Source organism: Schistocerca gregaria, chromosome 1 (assembly GCF_023897955.1).
Source record: "Schistocerca gregaria isolate iqSchGreg1 chromosome 1, iqSchGreg1.2, whole genome shotgun sequence".
Lineage (NCBI taxonomy): Eukaryota > Metazoa > Arthropoda > Insecta > Orthoptera > Acrididae > Schistocerca > Schistocerca gregaria.
In genome coordinates, this window is record NC_064920.1 from 1057340745 (window position 1) to 1057356766 (window position 16022).

Consider the following 16022-nt stretch of genomic DNA (forward strand, 5'->3'; position numbering starts at 1 on the left):
AAGTGAAGTGAATAATATTATTTCTCAAAATTACTAACTGCATTAGGACAAAAACTGGCTGAGTATGAAATATGGATCACACAGACGAAATACAAAATTAGGAAATTGTTGAAAATGGCAATGTGGGAGAGTCAACCACTGAAAATGTAAATGTGGCCACCACTGAGACAGATATGCAAGTACATCCACGCACAATCAAAACAGTTCTACAAACTTTTAGCATAGCAGATCCATTCACAGTGCTATATCAGAAGCCAGAGGCTATGATGAACAGTGAGCATTCAGCACAAGGCTTACAGATGTGGATGGAAGACAATTTTCATAAAGTTTCAAAAGAACAATTAGATCAAATAAAATCAATGTCCAGTCAGATCACCATGAATTTCTAGGCAATATGTTCTGAAAATTGTAGAGGGAGACCAAGAGAAGAACACAGTAAGCAGATTCAGAAGGATGTAGGTTGCAGCTACAAATTAATGAATTGCTCAACACTGAATTTAATCCTGTTGCACAAAGTGTGAGTCAAGGAGGATGGGTAAGTACAGTGGCTCTCATGTTTTAGTGAAAAATGATTTGATGCAGATTAATATTGAGTTAAAGCATGACATCCTGCAGTGATGTGAGCAAATATGTACTCAGGTCAAGCCCTGCAACTGCAGATAGCAGTGGTGAAATGTGCTGTGCATGAACTATCATCAGTAAGCACACATGATGGCGACCCATTAAGAAATACACATTTATATGATCAACAGTATAAAGAGGAGACTGTACTGTTCAGTCACTTGACAGAGACTTCGTTCGATCAGGTGAATATGCATGCTTCCTTAAAGTATGTAAAGCAGTGGTCTGTCTTTATTCCAATTTTTCTTCCACTATGTTCCGTTGGATTTCAACACAGTCTTAAAAGAATTTACAACCCACCTATCAAGTGAAAGTACTATGTGATGTCTGTTACATTCTTGTAATAATGAACAGACTTTCATATAACAAATTAAAATTATAAAAAATTAATTGTAAAAATGTGTATCAACAAAAATAATCAATTATTTAAAATATAATGTATCATAGTTTATATTTATAGCTTTAAATAGCTTTATATGTATGTTCTCCTGCTGCCATTTGGTGAGTAGATTTTTTTATCTATCCAGTTATATTGTAAAAATTTACACGTGACCTGTCCAATATCACTGTACAAATTGTATAACATTGAGATTTCTTGGATCAATAAAATATAACAAAGTACAAAATCCAATAAAGGGATTGTCTACACTATGCTGGTCTGTTCTTTGCAAGAGTATTTCTCTGTGGTATGTAATTCTTACCACATAGGACTGACAGAGGACATCAAAAAGATTAAAAAAGGGGATATGATACTAGAGTTGTGGTGGATATCATTAAAATGAAGACTTTTTGTTGTGACAACATTTTTTCATGAAATTTCAATCTCCAACCTTCTCCTCCAAATTCAAAAATATTTTGTTGAGATCCACCAATTAGAGGAAAATGACCATCATAATAAAATAATGCATATAATTGTGCATATAAAAAGATTTTAGAGTGCGTTTTCCATATGCCCTCTTCGAGAACGAATTAGTAGAGAAATCAGACACTTGAACATGAATTGCAGAGTAGTGATGTAAATATAGATGTAAATGTAGTTGTAGCTGTATACATACTAAGGTGGGATATTTCCAGAAAGAGTGAAGATTTTATTTTGGAAATAGATTAGTACACAGCTCTTGAACTGAAAGAGAAAAATAGTTATATGTCACGAACAAGAAAGAAAAAATAACCAAATGAAATTCTAGAAGAAGGGAAAGAAAGATGCTTGTGAAAGCATGAACAACTTGTCATTTGTGAGAGAGGAATATTATTTAGTAGAGGACAGTCAAGAAAATGGAAGATGAAGAAGAGAAATCAATGAATAATGTAGGTCTGAATGATGAACAAAAGAATGTGTTAAAGGGTTTGTGATGGGAGTATGGGGATGCGTTCAGCAATACAGCAGGAAGTTTAAGGAATTTTGAATGTGTACTATATAGAGACTAAACCAGAGGTTGTACAGAGTTTCAGGGAGAGCATAAGGTAACAATTGACAGGAATGGGGGAAAGAAATACAGTAGAAGAAGAATGGGTAGCTTTGAGGGATGAAGTAGTGAGGGCAGCTGAGGATCAAGTAGGTAAAAAGATGAGGTCTAGTAGAAATCCTTGGGTAACAGAAGAAATATTGAATTTAATTGATGAAAGGAGAAAATATAAAAATGCAGCAAATGAAGCAGGCAAAAAGGAACACAAACGTCTCAAAAATGAGATCGACAGGAAGTGCAAAATGGCTAAGCAGGGATAGCTAGAGGATAAATGTAAGGATGAAGAGGCTTATCTCACTAGGGGTAAGAAAGATACTGCCTACAGGAAAATTAAAGAGACCTTTGGAGAAAAGAGAACCACTTGTATGAGTATTAAGAGCTCAGTTGGAAACCCAGTTCTAAGCAAAGAAGGGAAAGTAGAAAGGTGGAAGGAGTATATAGAGGGTCTATACAAGGGTGATGTGTTTGAGGACAATATTATGGAAATGGAAGAGGTTGTAGATGAAAATGAAATGGGAGATACGATACTGCGTGAACAGTTTGACAGAGCACTGAAAGACCTGTGTCGAAACAAGGCCCCGGGAGTAGACAACATTCCATTAGAACTACTGACGGCCTTGGGAGAGCCAGTCCTGACAAAACTCTACCATCTGGTGAGCAAAATGTATGAGACTGCCGAAATACCCTCAGACTTCAAGAAGAATATAATAATTCCAATCCCAAAGAAAGCAGGTGTTGACAGATGTGAAAATTACTGAACTATCAGTTTAATAAGTCACGGCTCCAAAATAATAACTCAAATTCTTTACAAACGAATGGAAAAACTAGTAGAAGTTGACCTAGGGGAAGATCAGTTTGGATTCCATAGAAATATTGGAACACGTGAGGCAATACTGACCCTACGACTTATCTTAGAAGAAAGATTAAGGAAAGGCAAACCTACGTTCCTAGCATTTGTAGACTTAGAGAAAGCTTTTGAAAATGTTGACTGGGATACTCTCTTTCAAATTCTGAAGGTGGCAGGTGTAAAATACAGGGAGCAAAATGCTATTTACAATTTGTACAGAAACCAGATGGCAGTTGTAAGAGTTGAGGAGCATGAAAGGGAAGTAGTGGTGGGGAAGGGAGTGAAGACAGGGTTGTAGCCTCTCCCCGATGTCATTCAATCTGTATATAAAGCAAGCAGTGAAGGAAACAAAAGAAAAATTTGGAGTAGTTATTAAAATCCATGGAGAAGAAATAAAAATGTTGAGGTTTGCCGATGACATTGTAATTCTGTCAGAGACAGCAAAGGACTTGGAAGAGCAGGTGAACGGAATGGATAGTGTCTTGAGAGGAGTATATAAGATGAACATCAACAAAAGCAAAACGAGGATAATGGAATGTAGTTGAATTAAATCGTGTGATGCTGACGGAATTAGATTAGGAAATGAGAGACTTATAGTAGTAAAGGAGTTTTGCTATTTGGGGAGCAAAATAACTGATGATGGTCGAAGTAGAGAGGATATAAAATGTAGACTCTGGCAATGACAAGGAAAGCATTTCTGAAGAAGATAAATTTGTTAACATTGAGTATAGATTTAAGTGTCAGGAAGTCGTTTCTGAAAGTATTTGTATGGAGTGTAGCCATGTATGGAAGTGAAACGTGGACGATAAATAGTTTAGACAAGAAGAGAATAGAAGCTTTCGAAATGTGGTGCTACAGAAGAATGCTGAAGATTAGATGGGTAGATCACATAACTAATGAGGAGGTGTTGACTAGAATTGCAGAGAAGAGAAGTTTGTGGCACAACTTGACTAGAAGAAGGGATCGGTTGGTAGGACATGTTCTGAGGCATCAAGGGATCACCAATTTAGTATTGGAGGGCAGCGTGGAGGGTATAAATCGTAGAGGGAGACCAAGAGATGAATACACCAAGCAGATTCAGAAGGATGTCGGTTGCAATAGGTACTGGGAGATGAAGAAGCTTGCACACGATAGAGTAGCATAGAAAGGTGCATCAAACCAGTCTCAGGACTGAAGACCAAAAGACCAACTACAACCTAATCCTTATGAGCAATTTTTTATAATGCAATATAATGTACCAAGAGCAAGGAGAACAGTTGCTGAAAATGAGTTGCAAAAGATAGAAATTTATGGTATATTTGTGAGAAACAGCAACAATTATAATAACCTTCTAGTAGTAGTGGCAAAATGTGCTGGAGGTGCTAGATTTGTTTTAGACTCCAGACAACTGAGCAAATTTGAGAAATTGACGTTCCTGAGGATGCAAATGAGTTATCACTTAAGTTAGAGTGTATTAAATTGATGACAAGCTTAGGTTTAATGTCTGGACCTCCATCAGGTTCCATTTGCTCCAGAATCTTAAAATACACAACATTTTTATACAGTGGTAAATGTTACAAGTGTTGCATTTACCATTTGGTTTAAATGTTTCTGTAGCTAAATTTATCAGAGCTTTGTATCATATTTAGGTTAGGAACTGTCTTCTAAATTAAGTTTGTGTTGATGACATTTAGCTTTGCAGTCAGAAGTGCGATGAACATTGTTACTAAAAGGAGTGTTTGACAAATTTAAATCAGGAGGAATGACATTAAAATCAGAAAAATGTAAAGTTGTCATTAATGACCTGAAATTTTTGGGATGTTGCGTTGCCAAGAGAGGTAAACTTCTGGATTCTGATAAGGGTAAAGTCTGTGGTCAATTTCTACAGACAAAAATTAGAAACAATTGAAATCATTTTTTGCAATATGTAGATATTATAGGAAGTACCTAGTTTGAGAGCATAAATGCACTATACCTGCATAATTTATTTTTAAAAAAATTTCATTTGGTCATGGGACAAAGAATGTCAGGAATCTTAAGATGCTATAAAAAGTGCTCTGTGTAACTGCAACATCTTGTAGAGGAGAGAGTTACCCTTACCATTTTGTGTAAAATATGATGCTACTGATTAAGGAATGCAGAAGATAAACACTAGACAATTGCTTTTATGAATAGGATACTCCAAAAACACGAATGAATCTACATTCTAACCAAGAAAGATCTGTTAGCTGTACACTTGGCATTACTAAATTTAAAAACTACTTTTCGAGGCATATAACTATTGTGTCTTCAGACCAAAAGGCCATAAGGAGTGCAAATTGTATCACAGGATATTAACAAGATCAGCCAAGTTCTTAGGACTACTGACTATGAAATTATGTAACGCGATCTGAAAATCTAATTGCAGATACAATATCTCAGTGCCAATAGGAGCATACGAAAATATCATGAGGAAGAGAAAGACAAAGAGCACAGGATTGTGCATTTGAAAGGGATTAAATATGAGAAAGTAATTCAGAACATCTGTCATTACATTTGCAGAAACCAGAATTGTGATGATAATGGGAAACTAGTGAAAAGTAACTTTGAGAAAAAGAGTTGTGAGAAAGTTAACCAATGTTATAAAATATACTAGTGAAATCCATTTAGAATAACAAATTTTGACTCAAAGCACTGGAGACTGTGTTGGCCAAAACAGTATATTGACAAACTTATGATGTACACTCATAAAAGTTGTGGACATTCTGGAGCTCAAAAATGCTTAAGCAAGCAACAGAAGAATGTATACTTTTACCACAGGCAAAAAGGGTGAGAAAAGAAATTTCAACTTGTAATAGACACCAGTTTGTCATCTTTCATTAACACAATAATAACAATTCCACATACTTTACTTGACAAATACCCATTTTATTATAACATGTATTTACTTGCCACATTTATATAACAATTTATGGTAAACGCTGTCAACAATGTCAGAATAACAAAACAAGCTCCATCTTAGAGATCGGTCACAGCTTTTCATCTCTTCCTGTGGATGTCTTACTAAATGATATAAATAGTGATAACTGGTGCTTTAAAAATATAGTCTCACCCAGAAAGCATCTTTCTCTATTGCCAAGCACAAAGCTGTCTTTCCATCTCCGTCACATAAATTGACATCTGCACCTCCCTGCACTAGGAGTTTTATCACCTGGGGCACATCATAGTTGTACTGAAATGCAGAAATGGCTCTCATTATGGCTGACTGCCCATTTTTGTCAAGACCATCCTTGAAATTGGGATGTATTTTCTGAAGGTACTGGAAATTCTCCTTACATCCAAGTGCTCTGTGGAGTGCTGTTCTACCAACAACATCTTTTGCTGTAGGGTCTGCTCCAGCACCTACAATAAGCTTGAGAGCCTGAAAAAGTCAGAATGCAACATCAGATATCATGCAACATGATCTTACAAATTATTTTAAAGAGAAATATTCAAACTATTTACAAAAATCCAAATTCAGAATGCTGATTCACATTTATTGCCATTTTCTGCCCCATCCAAATTCTGGGGCAAAGGTTGATATTTTATGTCATTTCATTTTTTTTAGTCTGAAAGTTTATAATAAATGATGAGCTGATGGAATGTCGCTAAACTACAGAAACCTACAATACCACCTGGTTTTTGGCCATTTTCGAAATTATTTTCATTTTTACAATATTGAATTCATGATTTTGGATGTAAAACTACTTTACAATACTGTCATTTTCATAATATTGATTGCTCATACTACCAACCGTGTCATGTATAGCAATGGCAAAGAATTTACACATTAAAATATATGCATTAAACTGAAATGATGAAAAACTTGAAAATGGAAGTAGACTAGGTGCTTGAAAGCTCCTGGAACAATACATATGGTATATAATACTCTTTCTTGATGCCAAATATGTCAGTTATGCTGTGCATGTTATGAAGAACAGTTTGTTAAGTTTGTGGGAACTCCATACAAAATAAAAGGTAATAAGTGATCCCATTTCACAGTGTATAGTTTTTGACCCTGTCATGCAAGAAGACATTAAGTTCTATGCCCTGTTGTAACATGGACATGTTTTGCCACTGTGCATCAGCTGCACAAAATAAAGTGTTGTTACTCCATCACACACTGTTGTGTCCCTAGCGTACTGTTCCTTGTATTGTATGAGACTATATCGCTGACCCACAATGACCACAAATTGTGGAAGATATCTCCTCAACTGGGTATTCCATAACAGCAATGCAGCCAACATGCTACCACTGTGTGTCACAAATTACAATGTTCATCCATGTGTGCAATGCTACATCATCCAGTGTTCTGCATCCAACCTTTCAATGAAGTGTTCTAGTAAAAAATGATGGTGACACTCCACTGTGAAACAAATCAACAAACAATGCCAAATAATGGTGTCCTACTGTATTCTTATTGTGCAAGCTTGCCACCATCATCCCTTCACATGTGGCACATACCAACCAATTACCTCACAATCTTTCATATTCACAAAGACCTACTGTGACCAATGATTCTACCATGCCATGTGAGCCAAATTTTGAATCAGTGCTGCCATAGCTGCCCAAGCATTCACATGGTTTGCTTGTCCTACCAATTGCCTTGGATGCAGCAATGGGACATTCAACTGCATTATTGCCAAACATGCCTCCATGGCAACAGGTACACCTAACGAATGATTTCAACCTTTCATGATTTGGTTTTCAGCCAAAGCTTCTACAATTTCCTACTGATAAGCCTTCCATATGGTTTGCGTAAGTGGACAGCATCCTTACCAACTATAACATCATGGACACACAACTAAAGTCATTACTCTTCTGCCAACCTGGAGGAACTCGATGACATGATTAGTAACATCATCATGGTACCAATGCCTGATTGCACATTCTGGCTGTTGTAGGTAGCAAAGTTCCTACCCCACGTTCAAGTTGCCACAATCAGCAATGAATCGGAGCCACCTGATCATAAACTTAAACTGGCAGACAGAATTTTTGCCGTTATCCAACACAGGCATGCATGAATTTAGCTAGTAACAATGCCACCATGCACAGCCACCAGCACCAGCCTTGCCACATGCCACTTTCTGCCCTCGCTGAACTGATCCAACTTCACTAGACGGCTGATAAACTGCAATGTCACAGCCTCTGTGCAGAACAGTGAGCTCTATCCAGCCAAGACAACACAACAAACAACTTTCAATGATGCTCCGCTGGGTACTGCACTGCACTACTACTGGTATCACACACAGTTCAGTGATTCTGTACATAACTGTTGTCTGTCCTGTGACCACCCAAAAGACCCACATGGTAAGCAACAGGTGCACTGAGCTGTGACACCCACACAAGTCACATCATTTTGTGCATTGAGGATTCAGCACAAGCTCCTCCTACAAGGAATAGCAACAGGCTCTACATCCTCGACCTAATTCAACAGCAATACTGTTTGACCAACTCTGGCACAGACATTAGTGTGGCACCCCTGACTGGCAACACCACAGCCTATGGATCAACAGCCATTCAACTTCATGCAATGAACAATTTGAATGTTACTGTTTATGGCATCAAAATATGCACCTTGAACCTTGTACTCAAAATGGCCTCATGGGAATTTTCAAATTTCAGAAGTTACTGAACCCACCCTCAGAGCAGATTTTCTCTGTCATTACAAGATCCTACCTGACTGAGTCAAAGGCATGGGCATCTAATATGAAACTGACCATGTAGTCTCTGGTGTCATCAGCCACTATCTCCTTCAGAAGTAGCACTTACTTGAACATCTCTAACAACGAATGACACAGTATTGATACTGATAAACATTACTGCTGTCTCCTCCACTGTCACCCCACTTAAACAAATTCCATGAAAGCAATTTCGTTATGTTGAAGAATGCTTACAATCACAACATGTTTCAATAGGAGATACAAATTACATCCAATGAGCTCGCTGCAGCATGTCTTTGTCTTTACGACATGCGACAAACTCCAGCCATCGATGACGACAGCACTATGCACGCATCACACAGCATTGCCACACCTCTGCCCACCTTGCAGCAAGCACCACTGCCTATACTACCTTCACATACCAACAAAGTAAGTAATGTGCTTCTTGTGCATGTGCAGTCCATTTCTCCCATACCCACTCTGCATCTGCAACCTCTCAAAGTCTCTCTATGTGTGACTTTCTCCCTATGTGCAATCACAAATGGTACAGTGCACCAAATGCTTACCATACCAGGGTCCCAGTTCAGCACAGACCACAACAGCCACCATTCAATAAACTTTGCATGCCAAAAACAACAGTCAAGGAACTTTTAAAAGCTAGAATAGTTCAATCCTCAGACAGCCCATGGGCTTCACTCATGAAGCTAGCACAAAAAATGATGATACTATGCTCTTATATGTCAATTATAGAATCCTTAACACATGTATTATCATTGACAGTTACCCAATACTCAGCATACAGGATTTTACCTACTATATCACAGGCACATTTGTCTTTAGCATGTTAGACTGTAAACAGGCTTATCACCAAATAATCATCTATGCAGAGCATATTCAGAAGATGGCTGTCGTTACACTGTTTTGCCTGTTTGAATATTTCTTTATGCTTTGCAGCCCCAAAATGCAGCCCATAGTGGTGATGATTCTTAGATAGCATCTTTTCTGAGCTGCCCTTCTGTTATACTTGGATGACATTCTCATTTTCTTGTCAGGAAAACTACACCTACAAATCTCATGTCATACAAGTTTTCAATGTCCTTTCTGTGAAGGGTGTCATTATCAAGGACAAAAATGTCAGCTATGACAAACTGCAATTTCTTTTCTGGGTCACACAGTTTCCACCTCTGGCACCTGCCCACTGGCACAATGAATGGAACTCATCTGTCAGCTACCTCTTCCCCAAGGCTAACATGAATTATGTTGTTTCCTAGGCATGATAAATTTTTACCTGTACCACTTGCTGCAAGCAGCCACTTTTCAGGCCTCTCTGATGGAAGTACTACTATGGCAAAACACCAATGGCAAATGAAAGATACAGTGGAATACTGGCATGCAGACAGTCATCTAAAAACTGCCTTACTCAGGTGAAAATCTGGCACAGCTGATTCCTATGCGCAATTATCAACAACCATGGATGCAAGTGACTTTTCAGTTGACACTGTCCTCCAATAAGAAGTGACAGGCATGCAATGACCCTTCAGATTCCTTTTTTTGGAAGCTCACTGCCTCACAGCACAATTGGTCAATTTACAATCATGAATCCTTGGAGCATATCAGGCAATCTGCCACATTAAAGATGGTGCTGAAGGACAATCATTTATCATCTACATGGACCTTATAGGGGCACTAGTAGACTCACCATCAAAAGACTTGCCACCAAGGCATTTCCAGCACATTGATTACATTGTTCATTTCTCGACAGACATATGTCATCTGAAAGGTGCACAGACATCATCATCAGTTATTGGTCATGCATCAGATCAGTGTCATCTCCTAACACATTAACTATGATGAGTTTGAGTAAGCTCAACTACAACATAGTAAAGAATATTATGGGCAGTTTCTTTTTTTTTTTTTTTTTTTTTTTATTTTTTTTTACTGAAGACATTGTTATTCCAACATCATCAATGAGAGGTGTTCCAGTTTTCATTTGAGATACTTGGTTAAATCATGAGCTATCATCGACTTCAAAAAGCTACTCAGGCTCACAAAAGAAATCTACATGCCAGCAACAATGATAAGCATTGTAGGTGGTCAAGGAAAACTTTGGATCAATTATTGTAATGAGCAGCCACAACTCATCTGTGAAGGAGTGTGTGTACCAACAGCCAAACCAGTCCAAGAAAGGCTGTTTAGTATCATTGATGAAGAATTGTGCTTCACAGCTACTACAGACAACCCATGGGAGGAAGCTACTACTGAGCTCCCAGCTCCCAGTAGGATCTGGTCTGACTGAGGGACAGAAAAGACAGTCCAAGCAGCCCATGGTAAAACATCATATCACTACTGGAGATCATTCTCCAATTAGATTGCACATATGTAGAGTGTCACCATCTCAACACAAGTTAATGTAGGATGCAGGGGAGAAGATGCTGCAACATGACATCATTGAACCTTCGGAGAGTCCTTCGTACTCTCTTGCGGCCTTGTGAGGCAATGGCATGTCTGTGTTGACTGCTAATGGCTGAACAAAATAATGAAGTTTGATGCCTAACCATTGCTGTGCATTCATGACACCCTGGACTGCATGACAGAAGCAAACTATTTCTCAACTATAGACATGCAAAAGAGCTACTGGCAAACATAGGTTGATGAGGCTGAGTGACTGATGAGGCTGACTGGAAAAAGCCTGCCATCATAACTGCTGATGACCTCTATGAGTTCAAAATTATACCATTTGGACTGTGTAATGCTTCAATCTTATGATGGCTAATCTGCTTCAAACCTGTTAAATGGATAACATATCTTTGCTATCTGAATCATACTGTCATTTTTTCTAAGATGTTAGAAGAACATTTAAGCCTCCTAACAGTCATGGTGAAATGTGTTTAGACTGGAGGTCTCCACCTGAATCCAAAAAAGTGCCTCTTCATCACACAGGAAATAAAATATCTTAGGCCACCGAGTAAATGGAGATGGGGTCAATCCTGATCCGGAGAAAATAAGAACAGTTACAAATTTTGCAACTCTCACATTCATAATGTGAGAATTTTTCTCAGAATGTGCTTTTCCTACCAGCAATTCAAGAAGGATTTCTGTATCAAGGCACACCCTTGCAAGAACTACTGCAAGGAGCCACCAAATTTTCCTGGAATGAGGCACAAGAAAGAGCTTTCCTTGTCCTCAAGAAGGTGCTAACATATTTTTTATCTCTAGCATTGTATGACAAGAGTGTTGAGACAGACCCTCAGCCCAATATTAGACATTTTGGAATAGGGGCACCTCTAGCACAAATTAAGGAAAGAGCTCAAAAGGTGACAGCCCGTGCTTTCAGAGTACTCTCCAAGTCTGAGATTAATTATTCTACAGATGAGAAAGAGTGCATTGGGCCATCAACAATTTTCAGCTGTATTTATTTGGTGAACCATTCACTGCTCTGATGGATCACCACTCTCTATGTTGGCTGACTAATCAGAAGAATTTGTGAAGTCAACTGTGATACGGGCACTAAGGCTTCAGGGGCACAGACGCCAACTCCAGGGGCATGAGGTGGTCTGAGCCCCTTCAAAAATTCATTTGTGTGTTGGTGGAGGGGGGGGGGGGGGCAGAGACTTCCCAATAATTTAAGAAAATTATTAGTTATATGCTTTGTAAAATCACAAAATTATGTTGGAATTTTTTCTTTTCTTTGTATGAAGATGGTTACCTTTCAAAACACATTCAGTAATGAGTGAAAACAAATAATTTTTATGGTAGTAAGTAGGTTAACTCAAAACAAGTAATGTGAATCATGACAGTGTTATTGTGCTGTGAGCACACTTAGAATTTGTCCTGGTGTGCGAACCTTTGGGTAAAGCCTGGCACTGGTGGGCCAGTGCTACAGCCGCGGCAACATCAAAAGGACTGGAGCAGAAGTGCGTGGGACCCTCCGCCTAGTGTCACCTTGATGCTTCAATACATTATGAGATCGTGGCTACATAAAGCCCACCCTGCTGTTACAGTCATTCAGTGTGGATATTTTCATAGCAGATGTGTTTAATGTTTCGACTATAGTGTCTAGTGGACTATTTTATATGACTATATTTTATTTGTTTACTGTAGTGCCTTCCTGTATTGTGAATTAAGTTTGAAATGGATAAATCTGTTACCAAAAAGGCATGCTTGAAAGTTGATGATACTGCAAGTCAACCTCCAACAATTATTATGTCGTCAATTGCTTTGTTGTCTTCAGGCGGGAACCGTTCATGACAAGAACCTGGACACTCATGTAAGGGAAGATCATTTCAGAAGTCTTGGTTGATCAAATACACATGGCTAGAATATAAAGCATTTACTGAAAGAGGTTTGTGGAAAACCTGCAAAGAGGCAGATGCTAAAAATCTATTACAATTTTCTTCAAAAAAAAAAAAAAAAAGAAGAAGAAGCTGTATTTCCTTCTGTAGGGTTTTCTAACTGGAAAAAGGCTTTGGAAAAATTCTATCTTCATGAAAATACATTTATGCATAAAGAAGGTGTTCTGAAAATAAATTCTATCACTAATTGAAGTGTGGCCTCCCACTTGAATGAACAGTTATATAGTGATATGATGAAAGGCCGTTTAGCTCTTGAGACAATTTTTACTATTGTGCAGTTTCTATGCCTACAAGGACTAGCAATTAGAGGGCACAAAGATGTAAACTCAATTCTTTTTCAATTGTGGGAACTCCAAAAGAATGACATACCCGAGTTTAAAAATTCATTAGGGCATTCAGGGTATAAGTGGATGTCCCACAATATTCAAAATGAGATCATTGATCTACTAGGAAAGTCTGTGTTGAGAAAAATATTGGCTTCAATCAAGAAGACTGAACATTTCTCTGTTATGATTTATGAAACCAGTGATTCTTCAATTCATGAACAAGTGTCATTTTGAATTTATACTGTTGATGATTCCTTAGTCTTCAACGAAGACTTTATTGGCTTATATGAGACCCCCAAGTCTGAATCACAAACTCTGTTTAGTATTTTAAAAGATGTTTTTGCTCATCTTGATTTGTCAATGGGTAACTTAAGAGGACAGTGCTGTGATGGTGCCTCGAATATGAGAGGTAAATTCAAAGGGCTAAGAAAGTTAGTTTTGGATATACAACGAAAAGCACCTTATGTGCACTGCACTGCTCACAGTTTAGACTTGGCAGTTGTAGAGAGTCTCTGCCATCTTACGTCTATGAGGGATATTAAGGCTTTAACCAAGAACTTAATAAACACTGTAAGGGAATCCAACAAAAGGATGGGACTTTTCAGAAGCATACACTGTTAGAGTGCCAATGACCAAGCTGGTCTACAACCACTTTGCCTCACTCGATGGACTGTGCGAGCTTCTAGTATCTTGAGAATATTGAAAAACTTTGAAGAACTTCTAGACTTTTTTGAAACATTTTCTGCAGAGGACAAAATAGAGTCTCCCTTGGAGATATTTGGTTTTGACAGCTAAGCTTAGACAAGAATACCCACACGTCATTGTCAGACTTTCTAGATCCAACTGGAGGCATACTTTCACCAATTTAGAGACGTCTTCTTTCAGGATGCAAAGAGAAGTTGATCCTCTAATCCAGATGTATACAATGGGGGTCTCTGAGCCTGCTGTAGAGAAATCTAGTCATCATTTACAACAGACTGAACTACGGTTTGGATCTTTCAGTTTTCTGCTGAAAACTGAAGTTGTAGAGTTTGATGGGCAACACATGATCATGATTAAAGCATTCAACTGACTTCAACTACACTTTTAAAGTGGCAGTGCATATTGCCCGCAGACCTTACGGTCAGTGACATTGCTATTCACAAGTGAGCGAATAAAAAAGACAGTGAACACTGTATGGGCACAGGTTGTCCTGTCATATGTAATCTCATGCAGCAATATTTATAAAAGAAACTTTTTCACTTTGCACTGCTGCACTGAAGTGCAATCTTTTATGTCACCTCCTATAACCACACAATTACTTCAATGAGCAGCTTGCAGTCACTTCTCAACATAAAAGAAAACAGGCCATCAGATGGTACACTTTGTAACGATTTCAACAAGAAGCTCATCAATACTGATCAATACCTGTATTGTATATACCACTGCCAGACCATACTTTGCCCTAATAAATGTAACTATTCCACAAAAATATTATTCTTCTTCATTTTACCCTGGAAGTGAATAATGAACGTACAGGATGCCAGTGCACTATTAAGATCCCCAGATATTAAATGTTAGTAGCAGAATATTTGAAATAACTGCAGAGAGTAAAAGACTTTTAAGAACATATGTAAGTGACTATAATGTATTGCAGGATGATGTGAAATGATATTTCACGAGTCTTTTACGAGTCTTTGGCCCTACCTTATGAGATGGACTTAAAAATTTTCTTTAAACAAATAAAAAAAAATATAAACAGGAACTGCTGTAGTGTCTGGCCACTCACTTGGCCACATACCACCACAGAACACACCTGTGTCTCATTGATTGCAAAATCCCTAGGCCTCCTCTACTGATGTCAGAGACATGCAGCAGTCCCAACTTTGGCTGTACACACTACACTGTGTACATGCTAGACTACAAAAAGAACATCTCCCACTGTGTACACATGAGAGGATAACAATATAAAAATTCCCATATCATCATCCGTCAGCAGTGCATGCAGCAGTCCTTGACACTGCAAATCATCACAGCACAGGCTCAATACTGGCTGCTCCTGCAGCTCTTCTGTTGGTGGCAATATTTATCTGGACACTGGCCGTGTATGGTCCACAACACCAACCAACACATTTACGTACCTGCTTCTGATCGAGCCAACCAGGACACCAGTGACATGACCAACCAGAACCTCAACCAGACATCGACCAACACTCATCTAGGAGACCAGTTTGGACTATCATGACAAATCTAGTATTTTCTGCTTTAATATCAGACCTGTGAATTATTTATTTTTGTTGTTATGAATAAAAGTGTTCTTCCACTGTAACCTGTGCACCAACTTATTTATTTACTGTCCTTGGCATCTCACTAAACAAAGACATAAATACTGCATGGAAGAAAAATGTAATGTCATTTTGGTATTATAACTATGAAAATTATTTTACGGTGTTAACAATATTTAAATGTGCATCTCTGAGCAAACACTGGTACATTATAGTACTATGCAAACTGAAATCTGACTTCCTTTTTACAGTATTCTTGCTGAGTGCACGAGTTTGACAAACAAAATACCAATCAGTAGCCATTTATAAGCTTATATGCACACATGGGTAGTATATGAATGTACAAACAAAACAATGGAAAATCCAGGGTGGAAAAATAATAATATTATGAAAAGGACAGATTGCTACTCATCATATAGGAGAGATGTTGAGTCCCAGACAAGCACAATAATATGACTGCCATGCCTTTTGGCCAAAAGGTCTTCT

General features: G+C 38.1%; 1 protein-coding gene across 1 annotated transcript in view; it reads right to left on the minus strand.

The window, feature by feature from the left end:
* Window positions 1-16022, minus strand: part of LOC126281081 (serine/threonine-protein phosphatase 6 regulatory ankyrin repeat subunit B-like) — a 243704-nt gene that overhangs the window by 143908 nt on the left and 83774 nt on the right. The window contains exon 6 of the mRNA XM_049979814.1: window positions 6005-6313. Within this exon, the coding sequence (XP_049835771.1) occupies window positions 6005-6313 (309 nt within the window). The remainder of the gene's footprint in view (window positions 1-6004; window positions 6314-16022) is intronic.